This window comes from Leptonotus elevatus, chromosome 5, assembly GCF_054856555.1.
Source record: "Leptonotus elevatus isolate MCC_2025b chromosome 5, RoL_Lele_1.0, whole genome shotgun sequence".
NCBI lineage: Eukaryota > Metazoa > Chordata > Actinopteri > Syngnathiformes > Syngnathidae > Leptonotus > Leptonotus elevatus.
In genome coordinates this window covers 4,861,818-4,879,567 of record NC_141243.1, presented here as the reverse complement: position 1 = coordinate 4,879,567, position 17,750 = coordinate 4,861,818, and the positions used below count along the sequence as shown (strand labels likewise).

The 17,750-nt window shown below is 43.3% G+C and overlaps 1 protein-coding gene and 1 long non-coding RNA gene across 3 annotated transcripts in view; one reads left to right on the top strand and one right to left on the bottom strand.

Annotated features, from left to right (window-relative positions):
* Positions 1-804: 804 nt before the first annotated feature.
* The window catches only part of LOC147173433 (uncharacterized), a 55,015-nt gene continuing 38,069 nt past the window's right edge, over positions 805-17,750 (bottom strand). The window contains exons 6-8 of the long non-coding RNA XR_015094851.1: positions 13,070-13,177; positions 12,285-12,419; positions 805-977 (exon numbers count right to left, since the gene is read on the bottom strand). This is a non-coding gene — a long non-coding RNA (uncharacterized LOC147173433). The remainder of the gene's footprint in view (positions 978-12,284; positions 12,420-13,069; positions 13,178-17,750) is intronic.
* The window catches only part of LOC147173432 (uncharacterized), a 56,247-nt gene continuing 40,294 nt past the window's right edge, over positions 1,798-17,750 (top strand). For both annotated transcript variants that reach the window (XM_086076247.1, XM_086076248.1), the window contains exons 1-6: positions 1,798-2,075; positions 4,341-4,399; positions 5,428-6,680; positions 9,361-9,414; positions 14,395-14,448; positions 17,646-17,699. In XM_086076247.1, coding sequence (XP_085932373.1) covers positions 2,029-2,075; positions 4,341-4,399; positions 5,428-6,680; positions 9,361-9,414; positions 14,395-14,448; positions 17,646-17,699 — 1,521 coding nt within the window. In that variant the 5' untranslated portion in view covers positions 1,798-2,028. The remainder of the gene's footprint in view (positions 2,076-4,340; positions 4,400-5,427; positions 6,681-9,360; positions 9,415-14,394; positions 14,449-17,645; positions 17,700-17,750) is intronic.

Genomic DNA, 17,750 nt, shown 5'->3' with positions numbered 1-17,750 from the left:
TTAATTGTGAGTTAACTATTGAAGTCATGCGATTAATTACAATAAAAAATTGTAATCGCCTGGCGCGATGTAAAAAAAAAAGATTAAAAAAAATTAGGAGCGTCAATCGTAATTAATTGCATAACATCACGAGTTAACTCACGATTAATCACAAATTTTATATCTGTTCTAAATGTACAATAAAAAAATTCATACTCTTGTTAACAAAAATGAAGGAAAAAATTAAACTAATAGAAATATTTCAAATGAATTTTTGACGTCTATAACCGTCAATGTCAGTGAATGAGTTAACGCACTAATTTTGACACCCCTATTTTATAATTTTTTAATGTTATTGCTTTGGTATTACTGTATGGTCCAGCAGTCGTTTGAGAATACTTTACACAGATTTAGCAGAATGAAGAAAGAAAGAAAAGAATACATAGGATATCATTCAACGAGTGACTTTCAATGATATTAATTCAACAATGTCATTCCTTTTCAAAGTTTTCTTTAAAATAACATTTCAGATGGACATTTTGGGGAAATTGTGGTTTTGTCCTGCAGGATGTAGAATGGGCAAGTCTGTTTGTACAGCAAATACAGCTGCGGTTAATTCAGTCCAAATGTGTAAGTATTGCACTTAACCTCAACCACAAACATTGTTTGCTTAAAGCAACATATGCCAAAGGCAATACATGCATGTTGGGCTCGTTGCGTGTACCATGAAGACCGAAATTTGACGTCTTCGTGTCTTGACTGTCAGATGAAAAGTCACATGACCAAGCAGAAAACCGGTACCCGTGGCAGTTGTTACCTGAGACCTTAGGCACTGTGATGTCATTTGCAGTCGACAGCAGGTGGCAGTACAAGGGGCAGTCGTGGCTCAGGTGGAAGTTGTGATCATGCCAAAGTGTCCTTGAGCAAGACACCGAACCCCCCCCCCCCCCCGGTTGCTCCTGTTGCTGAGTCATCAGTCGGTGAATAGGTTTGAGTGCCTTGAGGGTGGACAAGCGCAGTACAAGTGAAAGCTCGTTTATCGTGATTCTAATGTTGTCGTTGGCAAAACAAGATGACCCTCATATGGGCTTGAAACGTCAAATAAATACAAGAATTAGCTTGATGTCATTTTTGCCGAGTCACACTCACTTTTTTTTTTTTTAAGTACGAGTTGTATGTGCTGTATGTTAAGTTGGTCATCAAGAGGAATGACAACAGAAGAAGCATTTTTTTTTGTGTCATTGTGCTGCTGAGTTATTGATCACATTTTGCAAAATGGCGTCCACCGTCAGTGACACTCTGACAGTGAGAGCGCCACTGCCACCTACAGTCGTGGATGTGCGATTACACTTAATTTTTAGTACAGCCAAAACCAAAGAAACAAAAAAAAAAACATGTTCTCTTGGGTCAAAAGTGACGCCCCGCCCCCGAATTGAAAAGGACTGCTTTATGAAATGACCAGATGTGTTTGGTCTTTTCGGTGGTTTTGATTCAATTGTCAGGACTCCGGATTCCTTAAATCCTCACTGAGAACCCGGTAGGACACTTCCTGTAACTCTCCATTCACGCACGCGCGCACGCATGCATGCATGCATGAGGAGCTCGGCAAGCCCCCCAGCAGCAGTTTGAGGGGGCTGCACGAGGGAGGAGGACACACCTTCAAGTCCCTGCTGCAGCTCCACGGCGCGACAGAGGGAGGCATCCCCCCCACCCCACCCCACCCCCCACCCTTCCCCCCACAGCCCACCCTTCTCTTCTCCCCCTCACTCACACAAGAAACTTTCATTTTCGAGAAGTCTGCACGCTCACAACACAGCCGGGCGCGCGCAATGCCGGCGTGAATGTGATCCCAAAAAAAAAAAAAAAAGACGCACGAGGAGGATTTGGGGAGACCGCGCGCAGGTGGAAGACAATGACAGGTTGCGTTTGTCATGCAAACTTGAATGATTTTTTTGTTTTTTTAACAAGTTTCAACCCGGGATGGAAAGTGCTTCCTCTGCCTCATCCGGACAGGAGTGAAGCCCCACAAGAGAGAATGAAGTAACCGCTATGGAGCCGGACAATGCCCCGCACTCCCACGTCAAAGGAGCCGGGGGGTGAGTCGCCGCCTGACTTTTTTTTTTGCATCTTTATTTCTGCGCGCATGAAATCACATACAACGGATTCCAAATGGAGCACGTGGAAGTACGTCAACTCCTCGCGCGAATGTCGAATGTGATCGCGTTTGAATTGGAAGTTGCAGGGCACTTTTCAACGTCCCCGTTTTTGGCAGCTGGGCTACGATTTGGGGCTCAAAAAGATGTATGAGAGGAGGAGAAGAATCCTCCTCGTCTCTCCTCCCACGCTGTGCATCATCTTCTGTTTATTGGCTGCCCCCCCACTCCCCACTCCCCCCCCCCCCAAAAGGGAGGAGAGCGAAAAAAGAAGTGTTGCATCATATCCCCTCATCGGTAGTGTACACTACTGTACAGTGCACGCCCACTTTTCTTTTTATTAATATCAGAGAGAGAGAGAGAGAGAGAGAGAGAGAGAGAGAGAGAGAGAGAGAGAGAGAGAGAGAGCAGGATTTAATGTCAGTGGAGTGGTTTGACCGCTCTCTCTGTGAGAAAAACCACAAATGTAATAAACTTCCTGTATTACAAGCGCTGTTAGCGAGCCACACACAACCACATTATCAGCTAAGGGAGTGTAAAAAAAAAAAGAAGCTCTTAAAAAAAAAAAAAAAAACCTGTGCGCGAAGCCAACACTGCCGTTATCACCTTAGCATGGGAAATAACTCATAAAAGATGATGGAAGTGCTTAGTGTTTAACATAAACGTTCATTTGGAGGAATAATCGAGAAGATTGTGTTCAGGTGTTCAAAATTCGACTCTCTGGTCCAGAATCAAGTAGAAAATGGTGTAATTTACTCATTTCTAAGGCATTGTCGTGTAGTGGTTCACATCGCTGGGTTTGGTCGAGCTCTAGTTTGCTCCACTTCAAAAGGACCAGGGTTCGATTTCCACGCTGGTCCACACATTTTAGACACACTAACACATCCTGGAGCGGATCAATAAACCAGATCCAGACCTGTTTTGTGAGGTGGTCTTGATTCGCTTCCAAATAGATTCTAGTGCAGTTCGCTTCAGGTGTGAATCCAAACTAGCATCGATCCCCGCAAGTGGGAAGACCTGAGGGACTCTTTTGGACGGATTACGCCATGAAACTCAAACTTCTGTCCACTAGGTGGCATTCGTTTGTATATGGGGGTACATTCACCAGCTCAGATGTTACCAAGAGATTTGATACTCTACTATTCACTAACTTCACAAGAGTCGGGATGTTCCATAACGAGCTGGAGGTTCTGTTTGTCCTGAATGTTGAGGAAACCCCCCACGTTTTCCCGCTTTTGATTTACAGCCGGTCTGCGTATTTTAGTCCAAGCAAAGTTCAGTTGGGTTGACCTGATCTGCTCCAAGAAAGCATCCCACACGTTCAAGTAGTTGCGGTCCGATAGCGTTCAAAAGAACCGGCCTCTTGGATGCGTCAAGAGAAGCCAGATGAAGTCGCTTGGGGCGCCTGGCTCGGATGCCTCATGGATCCGACCTCCCTTGGGAGGTGTTTCCAGGCACAATCCACCAAGGACGAGGCCCTGGGGAAAAACCCAGGACATTCTGAAGAGACTTTGTCTCCCCAGCTGGCGAGGGAATGACTCGGAATCCTTGACAGAGCTGGACAAAGTGGACAAGGGAAGGCTAGTCTGGGTTTTCACGACTTCCACAGGAAAGGATTGTTCAATCAACGGAAGGTCTCAAGCCGCAACTTTCCAGTCCCATAAGACGTCACCACCACCACCCAAGGCAGATTCCCATTCCGGGAGTCAAACAGAGGCTATCTGTATCTGGGTTTCAAAAAAAAACAACCCACAAAAACCACAAGGCCACTAGAGCCAAGACTTTGGATAATCGGATTGATATTTTGAAATATCCATAGTAATCAGATTGATTATCCGTACTACGACTCTGGGAATGCCCGATGCCACCTGATCTCAGAAGCTAAGCGAGGTCAGGATGGTCTGGCGCTTGGATAGGAGATCCCCCGGCGATCGCCCGCCAATCACGATCACTGGGACACGACTTCTGACTAATGCTCAAGTACTGACGGGTGCACCCGAGGACGTAAGGACGTTACAAGTTTGAAACCGTATCAGATCAGATCTTACTCGGTGTGGCGTTTGTGTAAATTCTTTGTGACCGCGGGTATTCTTCCTCAAATGATGCATGATTGATACATGAAAAGACTTTAGATTGTCCTTACGAGTGTTATCAGACTTGTATGAATACATGTTTTGTATCACAATGTCTTCTTTTATTGTCTCCTAGGAGAGTCCTGATTCTTTGGACTATCGTCTGTTGTTCCTGCTCTCTCGCACTGGCCCAAAGTGAGTATATGTCCAGGCAGCCGCAATTCTCGGAGTACTCAGATGCCAATTCGAGCTCTCGATCATATATAAAGAAACTGTTTAACCAGGTAGTTTTATCGACTAAAACGTATATTAAAAGCTTCACTGTGGTATAAATTTCACAGGGAATGTTCAGAACAAATAAAAGGTTATAATGATAAGGGAAATGCTACAAGACCATAACAGTGACGACAATGACATGAATGCCAGACAGAGCAGCCGCGATTGATTGTTTTTCGTCAAAATTGGGTTTGTTGCCTGGTTTTTGCGGACCTTTTTCATTTGTTGTGCTTCAGCAGGAGGTGGAAGGAAGCCTCAGGCTGTCTGATTCCCTTTTCAAAGTATGCAGGCTGTGAATGTAGATCGTTAGATAAAAGAGCATATTTGCTTGGAGATGAACAATTAAAAGCTGTCGTTTGGAAATATGCAGTTTTTTTCTCAGGTTCTGTAAGGTATGGATTTTAGATTTTTTTTTCTTCCGGGTTTTATTAGTTAGGGAAACTGACCCTCGCACTGTTTTCCCTCCTCCTCCTCCTCCCCCTGCCTACATTTATTCCAGCCTCTGCTCAGCTCTGAATTATTTTTTCAAAGCAGCTTTTCCCTTGCATTTTCTGCAGAGAAAACCCATGCATATTTGAGATCTTTATATAAGCTGGGAGTTCCGCCACCGTACGTACTGAGCGGATTAGCGTACAGTACGCGAGATGAGCTGATTGGCCCCGGATGATTTTCCGACCCCTTGAAGCTAAACACAGTGCCTTTTTGTTTGACAGCGCTGCACTTCCACGGTGGAGACTCTCCAAATTTTTTTTTTTTACGTCAGACTTTTGAATACAGTACTGATTGATGCTCCAGTTGTCTGTAATGAATTAAATTGTTTTCTGGCGTTTGCGGAATCGCAAATATGTATTCCGATGCAAGCGACAGAAAGGAGAAAAAGTTTTCCGCTTGTGATTTTTCAGCGTGTTGTTTGTGTTTCTGACTCCTCCTCTCTGTATGCTTTGAAGATGTCGATATTCTGCAGCAGCTGGGTCTCTCTGGGCAAAGGGCGGTCGGGTCGACGTCTTGGAGCGCTCGACCCGTCCCGGATGGGGTCATCCCCTTCAAGTCTGGCGTTATTCTCACCCCCAGGGCAGGCATCCAGGTGCCTCTGCGCACCGTCGTCCCAGCTTCCTACACCGCCGACAATCTCTCCCTGATTCTCAGTCTGTCTGTTCACCGCATCAACAGTGCCTTTCTTTTCTCCGTTGTGTCCAAGAGAGGCAAAGTGCAGCTGGCCGTGCAATTCGTACCGGGCGAGGTCCTCGTTTACGCCGGCCGCAGGAACCCTGTGGCGTTTGACTATGATATTCACGACGGCCGGTGGCACAGCCTGGCCTTGGAAGTCCGAGGCCACCGGGTGTCCTTGCACTCGTCTTGCGGGAACAAAAGCCTCCAAGCGGATTTCCGAGCCAAAAAAGGGGAAACGCTTGATCCGGAGGGCTCGTTCCTGTTGGGGAAAACGAACCGCGACGCGGTGCCGTTTGAAGGCGCAATCTGCCAGTTTGACATTTATCCGTCGGCAGAGGCAGCTCATCATTATTGTAATTACATTAAGAAACATTGCAGAGAAGCCGACACATATCGGCCTGTCTTCGCACCCCTGCTACCTCTCATTTCCATGGATCCAAACTTAACTCGTACAACAGCACTGGCAAAGACAGAGTTACCCCAAAATACCCCGAAAGCAACTTCCTTCTCAGCTGAAGGAGCTGCTTTCCCCCCAAGTGATCATTTGCTAATTGGGAATAACACATCTGTCTATTGGACTCCTGAACCTGCTGTTGCTGTCAGTCAAGTGGACCATCCGGGGTTGGAGAGACCCACTCGAACCGTGACCACATCTCTCTGGGCCAGTCCCACACCGCCAACACGGGAATTATCTTCGCAAACAGGCGCTCACACAAAGCAAAGAGAGCTCGACTCCCTTGTTGGCCTCACGGATTTACCAACGTCGACGAGACCGCCGGAGACCAAACGCCAGACCGCCAGCGAGTCCACTCGGGCATCATCCTCAAGATCCTACTTTCTCCGCAACGAGCAACTGTCCACCGTTGCGGCCCAAAATCCTGAAGCCAAAATTGTGCAGGATGTCAAAAGCATGCCGGTGATTGCCGTCACTCCTGCAGCCGCAGATGACTTCCAAACGTTCGACCTGCAACCGACCCTCGTCTCACTCTTGGCAGGACCACCTGGACTTAAGGGAGAACCAGGACCTCCGGTAAGCATGTAGACAATAAGTCACTTCTTTCAAACGCGTGTGCAAGAGTTCCTGGTACAGTTCTGTCAGCATCGTGTTTATTTTACAAATGATTATGATTAATTATCGCATTTCATAACTCTTGGCTGCCGTTTCCATGCGGGCTAATCCTTAATCCCGATTTTGGTTGTCATTCATATGCAAGACCAAGCTCGTGGCTTTAATCCTGCTGACGTGGATATTGAATATGTCTCTAGGGTTTGAGGTTTTGTAAACCTCCACCGCTCTGTGTTGATATGTCCAAATTAGAACTTATGCTTTCCCCATGACTTCAGTTTATTTGTTCTTAGAGGTTACATCGATCGAAACCTTTCAAAACTCAAGGATCTCCATTTTAGCTATGCTAGAAACAGGCAGTCTCAATTAACCAGCGACACTGAAAAATAGCTTCGATTTTCAATTCAGACCATTTGGGGGCCTACGGAGAGAATGGCATCCCCTTCAAGCACGCTTTAGGCCTGCCAGTTGGTGCACGCTAGAAATACCAAGAAGTTGACTTTTATACTGAAATAACTCAGCTATTATTTGACCGGTGAAATAAATGCGCACCATTTTGGAGTCGATTAGTCCCGTCCCGCTTATAGTGCCTATGAGAGCTGTTTTAGTGCAAAGGATGGATTGTGACTTACACATAAAGACCATCAAACAATTTGATGTCTTATAAGCTTGTCTTATATATACATACACATCAATTATACTTTGATTTAAGGGCTGTTAAGAGTGGATTTGTAGCCGGTGTAGTTTTAGTTCTTGGCTGCCATACCAGCCCGTGATTCATTTTATCTAAAACAAAACAAAAAAATGATTTAGACTCTGGTGCTCATCTACTTTTGGACTACAGACGACATACAGTATTTAGTCATAGGTTTGATATTAAACAATGCGAGTATCTTTGATGCTGACCTTGATCTACGTAATAGCTTTAGCGTTAGCATTTAGCCGCGTCAGCATGTTTCTCCTTGACATTCATAAGCTCATTGCAGTCTTGTTCGCTGTCTTCTCAGCTCAACACAAAATGCTTACACGCATTTTCCATTGTTGAAGAGACCTTCCGTGCATTAGCACATGTTTGACCCAACAAAAAAAAAAAAAAGTTGAAATAAATCTTTCCTGCTGTGGCGGTGAAGGAAACCGCAGCTCTACGAGCCACTCAGACTATTTTTTATGAGAGCAGAAATTGCTGCCAATCACTTGGGTGGCAAAGGTCATCTTCCCGATGCTACGCATGACTGTGGAGCCCGCCGACGTCTGCTTATATATTGTTTACACCGGTTTCCACGGTAACTGTATAATTAGTCCCACAGAGCTTTTGACGCGGTGTCGATTTCACAAGTTGTAAATTTAAGAAAGGAAAATAATTTAGACGTGTTGTGTCAAGACTGAGTTTCAACTTTTCCGCAAATCCTGCAACTTTTCTCACTCGCCTCTCTGAAGTAGCGCTGGTAGGCAACCATTCATTTTTTTCTTTTTTTAATATGTGTATAGAGCCCACAAGGGGAGATTCTAGTCCACCAAGTGAATACCTCACATAATGTAACTAAAACTGCATTTTAGTAACAATTTGCCCCAAAATATCTTTACAATAGCCTTTTTATTTGACCATTTATGCCTGAAACATTTTTAAATAGTAGATGAACACTTTATCTGTTCATAACGGGAAATCCTGCAAGCCTCTGGCCAATCATTTTCAGACTGGATTCGGGTTTGAATTTCGTCGCCCTCTGCGGATGTGACATCATCTACGCGTTGTGCACGTGAAGAATAATGTGTGTGCAGTTTCATTTTTCGGCCGCGGGTGGCAGTAGCGATTCAAGAGTCAATTTTCTGCGTTCATTAGCGTGAACGCTAATTGACTTTGACTTTCTTTTTATATAACAACAGCAGCACCAAGTGGTTCGCTTGTCTGCCTCACAGCTCTGAGGCCCTGGGTTCGAGTATTGACTCATTTGCATTTTGTTTTCAACGTTTTCATTCACAAATCGCATGTATGCAGGTCGAAGTTATTTAAAACGGTCAAACAGTTGCTACGGTGTGTTTCCTTTCATAGCTGGTGGTTATGCTTAAGATAATACGACTTCCATAAAAATCCCTCTTTTAAAGAACACAAAAAACACTTCTGGTTTTGTACTAAGTGTATTTCCTTTTTTGCCAGACTTCCTACTATATATATATCGCAACAGAACCAGCTTGTTCTTGTTATTGCCAGCGCCGTGAGGGAAACCAACCAACGCTGCTAACGTCTCAAGCGAGCTCATGTTTCTCAGATCCCTCATTAGTTTTGACCTTTCCCGAGCCTCGCTAATCCATGTATGAAATTGTTTTAAAGCTGGCCAATGGCCTTCATTAAAGCGCGTTGCCTTGCCTGTTCTATATGTCACAAGTGGCTTTACCGGCTTGAGGAATATTGGCTTTGTAAGGGTCACTCGCACTCTTAATAAGACATTTTCTGGACTGTCAGTATTTCACTCCCGCGGTTTTTACCTTCTGGCACTTAATAGCATTTCAATGACTGTTAATAGCTTATGTGACCTTCATTAAAAAAAAATCCGACATGAATACACCTGTTGTTACATCATTTTACATGTACATTTACAGACTCGTAAAAAATGGAATATAAGCCATCTGACATCATTCTTTCCAGGGATTTCAAGGAGTTCCGGGATTGCCAGGAAAGCCAGGGAAGCGCGGTCCACGGGTGAGCGAGCAGAACACTTTCATCTCTCATCATCTGATCTTAAATATTCCACTTGAAATGATTGATTTATTTCATTGTGGTATTTAATGTACAAAATCATTAACTAACTGAAGACTGGATTTGGGATCGTACTGAAAATTAAAGCATAATCAGAAAAGCAGGCTAATGTGTGAGAATTTCCTCAACAAGTGTGGCTCAGTCCTGTGCATGGCCTCCATTTGCCTGTATGCACTCCCTACAATGTCTAGGCATGCAGAGAGACCTCCTTTGTCACTGGTTGGCATGTTGGCCACAAACTTATTACATTTTGAGTGTATGGCCTCCATTTTCCTGTATGCACTCCCTAAAATGTTTGTGTATGCTTAGGGATCTCCTTAGTCAATGGTTGACAAATTGGCCAATGACGAACCTCTTAAATGTGGTGTGTATGGCCTCTGTTTGCCTGTATGCACTCCCTTCAATGTCTGGACATACCGAGGGATATTTTTTGTTCATGGCTGGCATGTTGGCCAAGGACAAACATATTCGATTTTGAGTGTGCGGCCTCCATTTGCTTGTATGCACTCCCTAAAATGTTCGTGTATGCTTAGGGATCTCCTTAGTCAATGGTTGACAAATTGGCCAATGATGAACCTCTTAAATGTTGGTGTGTATGGCCTCCATTTATTTGCCTGTATGCACTCCCTTCAATGTCTGCACATACTGAGGGATCTCCTTTGTCAATGGGTGGCACTTTGGCCAAGGGCAAATTTATTCCATTTTAGTGTGTTTGGTCCTCATTTGCCTTTCCGCACTCCCTGTGATGTTTGGGCTTGCTAGGTGACCTCCTTTGTGCACAGTCTGTGTTCAATTGTAGCGTGTATAGACTCCATGTGCCTGTACACACTCTCTGTGATGTCTGGGCATGCCGAGGGATTTCCTTTGTCAAGGTCAAGATGGTCAAGGAAGAACATTGTGTTTCGACATCGAATCTGAGAGGAGTGTTGATACAATCAGTTCATTGTTGTGGTTTGTCTCACTATGTTGTCAATGGAACCACACATGGCACCCAGAATCCAAAAGGGCAGCAGCTGTCTGTTAACTAACAAACCAAAGCGATGGGCAAATAACGAACTAAGTTTGACCTCATTTGATCAGAAAAAGAAGTGTGTGTTGGTCTTTTGCAAAGCTGCTGCATGACTTTTGAGTCGTACATGTGGTGGTGGGGGTGGGGTGGGTGGGGGGACGGTGTATGAACTCCACCTGCCCATGAGACTGTGTCCTGTGGTGGGACCTCAGTGCAGCCCAATCCCTTTTAAACAGCAAAGAAAGAAGTCTTTGTCCTCATCATATTAAAGCGTTTAAAGACCCCGTCTGGAGATCAGCGGGTCGTTGCAGTTGCACACCAACCACTTTGAGGTTCATTCATCAGTCGGCACCGGAGGCCCAAATGTCGGCCACACTGACACTCCGAGTATTAATCACCGTTTTCATGAAGCAGCTGAAATTTCCACGGCTAGTTTCCAAGATTAGAAAGAAATTGGGCAAGATTAGAAATGATTACCTCACAGTTGGAAAAAAAAAAAGTACAATGTGATTAAAAAAAAATGCTTTCATTACTTAAACTAAATGACACGTCTATTAAAACGGAAACTGTTCTATAATTACATTAGGGATGTCCGATACCACTTTTTTTTAGACCGATACGATATTTAAATCTTCAGTACTCACCGATACCAAGCGCCGATACCATTAGTACTTATGATACATAAAATATAAATGACATATCTATCTCAAAAACAGCAAATTTCCTTAAAAATGAATTTAATTAATGGCAATTGTATTTTTTCAATTTGCCCATAAAAGTCATTTTGCATAGAGCTCACAATAAAATTAATAAAATCAATAAATAAGCTGAAACAATTAATCCAGTGGCCCCCAAAAAAAGTGCCAATCAAAATATGTGGTTGTACAACTTATTTTTAAGGAATACAGTGAAGTGCAAATAATTCTATTTAATACAATAGCGCTTCAAGTAATTTAGGAATATCCACCATGTTAAGAATTCCTCAAGCTGTTTAGTGTCTTAATTATATCTTGTTTTGAAAGCTTTTAATTTGGAAGACTTCTCTGTATTTCCGTTTCCTGTTTCACGTTCTCCGTTCATTACAACTATGATGTAGTATGTTTAAGAGCTATAATTAGCGTCTGCCGTAAACGGCATGGTTCTATTTTTAGCAACGCAGCTCGCAGCTCTATGACGTTAACGAGGCAATTAAACACTGCAAAGGTACGTGAGCTATAAACATACATAACACACATTGAACCACAGATATAGCTGATATTACTCACAACAAGAGTACTTACTTATTCTCAGTAACGCACGCCGAAATGGCGCTGCCGGAAGTAATAAAATGAGCACGGGTCACCTCATAAGGAGACGCACAGGAAATGAACGAGACGGAACAAAACTTTTGTACCTTTTTGTAGTCTTTCTGACAGTTCCTGACCGAAAAATGGCCACAAGACCGGGGGCCGATACCAGTATCGATATCCGATACCATGACATGTGGCCTGGTATCAGCCCGATACATGGTATCGGCTACGCATTTTTTCGCCCCTTTTATCGAAATATCACAGTATAAACCAGTTTGATGCTGCTGATGTTTGTTGTTTATTTCCATTGAAATAACGTGAATAGTGAATAGTGGAAATAACACTTTACGTTTGACATGCATTCTAATCGTCGGTGTAAAAGCCCAATCAAGGTGTTAGTGGGTCTGTTGTGCACGAATGGCCCCTAAGTCATCGGCACACATAGTGAATGTGCTCACAGTTTCGACTTGCAGGTGCCCTCGACCTGAAGGTGTCGGGTGTGCGTGTTTGGTTACCTGCAGCCACTCATTGCACGTTCGGTCATCAGTGGAGGCCGCTGCACAATCAGCAAATTTGTACCTCCCTTCGTCTGCTCCTTATCTGCCAATAATGACTTCCATACGTTACGTACGAAAAAAAGTGGGAATTTGCTGAAACAAAAAGAAGAAGAAGAAGAAAACTGGATGAGCTTCTGTTAAGTGTCTCCATATGTCCAAGCGCCTGAAAGAGGGAAGAAGGTCCGATCCTTTTTTTTTTTTTTTTTGTGAGTGGGGGGGAAAGAGGCATGAGGTTCTTTTGACTTCTTTGACTTCTCCCCCACAAGCTGACAAGTGAAATCAGATAAAAAACAGAGATGTGGAAAGGATCACCCAGGTGGAATCTGATCCTTTTCTTTCACAACCTGAGTAAGTCAAAGAACGGGCAGAAGATACAGTGGCTTCCTGTTCGGGCCTTTGAATAGATTTGAACGCTAAAGATTTTGCCTTCTCAGCACTTCTTCAACACTAGGATCCTTTATGGTGCTTTATTTTTCCATGCGGCCCCTCTTTGTAGTTTGCATGAATTTATGATCCCATCAAAGGTAAACTGTATTTTCACTTCTGCCCACCTGGTCTGACTCACTTTTGTAAAAACATTTGGCGTGGATTTTGTCAAAGAATTACAACCGAGCCACTGGAGGAGGAGGGGGGGGGGGGATGGGGGGGGTGAGGGGGGTGTATGATGTGATGGATGAGTGGCCTTCACATCATGAGACCTCGTTTACCAGTGGAAAAGTGCAGGGGAAAGGAAAATAACCTACGTTTCGCGCGGAGGCTGCAGAGACATGCGGGAGACACATGAGGGCTCGCAGAGCACCCAAACCCAAACACAGGGACCCACGGGCCGTGCCCCGCACCTCAGACGGCGGCTGCAACCAGAAGAATATAGATGCACATGTGTTAGCAGTCATATAGTGGAATTTTTAGGGCCATTCGGGGATACTAGACAATCTCTGATTTATTCTAAACATTTTCCCAATAGGAAGTTGTGAAGAGAATAAAAGAAATAGTCAGTCTTATCATAAACCTTTATTAACTGTACAGGTAATGTATTATATAACGTTTGACATTAACATATTTATACATTCTTCTGTTGCCGCAACAATGGCCATGACTTGTTTTGTGTCTAAAAAAAATTAATCGATCTTAAAGGATCCAGCAGAGGTCCAACCCATTACCTTTGATTGACAGGCCAAGTTTTTTTTGCTGAAAAACACCATTATGAAATAAAAAACGGACTTTGTAAAAAAAAAAAAAAAAAAAAAAGGGGGGGGGTATTTTACAAAATGTTGGAAATGAAATTAAACTCATTTGCTCCCAAAGACGTATTTATAAGTTTTTTATGCTAGGCTTTGATGCAGCCTCTGAACTAAAGAGAATGCTTAAAGCAATGGTAGTTATTACAAAAACGGCCAGAAGGTGGCAGCAGAGTATAAGAGATCAACCATGGCCATGTTGCAAAAAAGCTCTTTCCCCCACTGTTTTAAACAGATTTATGAATAATGATGAAACGTAGCTATGTTCTAATACTAATTGCTGCAAAACGGAAAAGGATAGAAATATACTTTTTTTTTCCTGATGAAGAGACTCTAATCTTTCTTTTGGTAGGTTCCATGTTTTTTTTTTTGCAATAGAACACAATTTTCTGTGGGCCTTACAAAATCAGTAAAACTCCATTAATCATATGAACACATTTCATAATAATAATAATAATAATAAAACTTCATTTTACAATTGAATGATCATGTTACATAATTGTCTGTTATTTATCAAAAGGATATTTATTTCAAACTCTTGTTTAATTAATTGAATTATGACACTTTTGGGCTTCCATAACACAAAAGGTATCAGAGGTATTCAGAAGGTATAAGAACAGCCTAAGACTAAACACATTTACGTATAAAAATTCTGATATTCCTTGTGTTTGTTAAAAATACATGGGAAGCAGACGATTAAAACAAAACAAAAAAGCATAATAAATCACAATTGCAATATTTGAGGATCAAAAATAGCAATTTTTTTATTTTTATTTTTTTTAATCGCTTGTCAGAAAGTTCCTTTCCTAATCACATGTTTCTGGCTTTAGGGTCCCGTTGGTCCACATGGAAACCCCGGTCTATCCGGATCACCTGGATTGAAGGTATGGCAATTGATAAATCAACATTTGAATTGCTCTTTAATTGACCAGTCCATTTAGCTGGGATAGACTCCAGTTTCCGCATAACCCTGAACAGCAAACTCAGTAACGAAAGGTCAACATTACGACCTTGTTGCATGCCCACCACGCAGCAAATTAATAAGAGGAATCATCCATTTGCAACACATAGGTCAAGGGATCCTTGCGCAACGATCTGTAAAAATCAACTGCCAATTAAACTTTCATTTTTTAATTAAATGTTGGCTACAAGCGTTCACCGCAGTAATTTGTATCCAACCAAAAATGTCCCATCTTCAAAGATGAAATTAGACAACTAACACATTTAAGTCGTTATTTTAATGTGTCATGATGACAAATAGGAACATCATGTGAAGGCAGCCTGGTGAAAATCAGTCCAACTTTAGAAAATGCCCAAATTGCAGAGGGATTGACCTTCTACCCTGGAGAACCTCATTCCAGTCTTTTGCATAACAAAAAATAATTATTTGTAAGTTTAAAATGGTCCCAAACCACAATTCATGAGCTGACTTCACTTTTCAGTTGCTGTCTGCCCATTTTTGCGGCTAACTAATTACATCCTCATTGGTAGACCAAAATTACACAATAGAACAAAAAATCGATGTGTATCCTTTCCAGATGAATATTTCTCTTCTCCACATGATAAAAATCAGTGGTGAATTCATTGGAAAATGCAAAGCCTTTAAAGGGGAAGTCAACTTCTTGACAAGAATATGTTCTATGCAGCCCCACTCGTCCCAATATGGTATTCTGGTTAATATTGTGTTAGTAGAATATGAGTTAAGCAGCAAAATCCAGCCATTTTTATCTATGTCAGAAGGCGGCCATTTTGCCACTTGCTGTCGACTGAAGATGACATCACAGTTGCTCAGGCCTCAGGCAACGACCAATTACAGCTCACCTGTTTTCTGAAGCTGAGCTGTGATTGGTTGTTACATGAGACCTGAGCAGCTGTGATGTCATCTTCAGTCTACAGCAAACGGCAAAATGGCCGCCCCCTGAGAAAGTAACAGTGACGTCATCAGTGCTCAGGCAATGACCAATCACAGCTCACCTGTTTTCTGAAGCTGAGCTGTGATTGGTCGTTACCTAAGATCTGAGCAGCTGTGATGTCAAGTGGCAAAAATGGCCGCCCCCTGAGATGGATTAAAAAATGGCTGGATTTTGCTTCATAACTCATATTCCACAAATGTAATATTAATCTGAAATCCATGTTGAGACAAGGTCTCGTGTAGCATATTATCGTCAAGAACTATTTAAGGTTGACTTCCCCTTTAAGCATTCATGCTAATGAGCTTTGCATATGTGAACTAAAAAGACGCCTCGCAATCGTATGAAGGCTGCTGTTTTGGTCATCGGAAGAGCACGTGTGTGTTTTTTTTTAGGTCAAATCCTCCACACTGAGCAACTCTTCTCGCCTCTTGAAACAGCCTCTTGTTTCCTTTCGAGTGAAGCGAGCACTAGCAAGTGCGAGCGGAGTAATTTGCAATTGCTTGACATCAGCAGATTTGATTTGTTAAGAGAGCAGCTTGCTAAGAATAATATGTCAAGCTGATGTCACGGGGGACTGGTGCGTTATGTTATACTTTCCTGGAATGAGAGGTGTTTTGATGTCAGGTAAATCTATTAAAAACACGCTGGTTTTCCACCGCGCACGCCACCGCGGTCATCAACGAGCAGTCGAAACCGCGTCGCAAGCGAAGATTGCGAGCTCGCTGAGGTTTTGTTTTGCGCATGTTATCTGATCTGGATGTAATGATGATAAATTGCAACAGGACGATGTTCAGTCACTCACGGCTGTGAACCGTCTGACCATTACGTTTGACGCGGAGAGGAAAATTGAGATAAATAACGCCTGGAGGGTTACGATTGCAGAAGAAGTCACCGCATCTTGCGCTGAAATTTTACATGATCCAGTGGAAATAAAAAGCACTCTGATGTATGCACAGTGTGTTTTTCTTGGCTTGAGATCCGCCCGCCGTACTTTTAAGCAATCAAGCTGGAGAAAATTCCCAAAGACGCTTCATGGCCAAATCTTGGCCGATACGGACATGTAAAGGTAGCGACGCGGCGTTCGTGTCAACATGTTCCACCTTTGATTGGACTGTTCAGGTTCAAGACGCCGCACGGAATGCTAACAGGTTAACTCATTCACTCTTAGCCATTTTCACTGAAGCAACCCCCTTCGCTCCGGGCTCTTTTACTGGATTTTGACCGATTTTGCAAGGCCCACAGAATATTGTGTTAAATTGCTATGAAAACCAAAAGAAAGATTGGAGTCAGTTCTTTCATCAGCAATTAGCATTAGAATACAGCTAAGTTTCATCCTTATTCACAAATCTCAGCTTTTTGCAACATGGCCCCGGTGGATCTCTTATACTCTGCTGCCACCTGCTGGCTGTTTTTGTAATAACTACCTTTGCTTAACCCATTCTTTTTCAGTTCAGAGGCTGCATCAAATTCTTCTGGATGCTCTAGAACAGGGGTGGGCACACTCGGTCCTCGAGGGCCGGAGTCCTGCAGGTTTTGGATTTGGTTTCCCTTCTCCAACACAGCTGATATATGATCAGCTCATCAGCAAGCTCTGCATAAGCTTGGTAACGATCCTGTTGATTGGAATCAGCTGCAGGGAAACCTGCAGGACGCCAGCCCTTGAGGACCAAGTTTGCCCACCACTGCTCTAGCATAATAAAACATAAAAACGTATAAATACGTCTTTGGTAATACGTCATGGTCATATTTAAAATAGAACGTATTTATACGGGAGCACATGAGTTAAAAATGAGTGAACTTCCCCATCAAAGCCAAGTGATGTCACTTTTTCCCCACGTGGGGCTCTCTTGCAGTGGAAATGTGCAGGCTGCTAGCTCGTTGTCGCGATTAGGCACCACACGCTGACCCAGAATGCACCCAATAGTCCCACTGCCCGAAAAGGGAGAAGAATGTTCCTTGCCGGCTTGGTGTAAACCGAGTTCCTGGAGGGCATAAATGGCCGGCGCGCTCGTGTAAATACACCAATAAGAAGGATGATCTCATTACTTGCTGATAGTGTGAATGCAAACAAAGTGTCTCGGGGCCTCGGGAGTGAGCGAGTGAGTGCTTTGGCGATGTAGAGAAAGTGCAGCGCGATATCTAAAACCTCTTTTTTTTTTCTCTTCCAGGGAGAAAAAGGGGATCCTGGTCTGTCTCTTGGTCAAGCCTTGGAAGGACAAAAAGTATGCGGCTCCATAGAAAGGGATTGTCCACTCGCAGTCTTAATTTGTCTT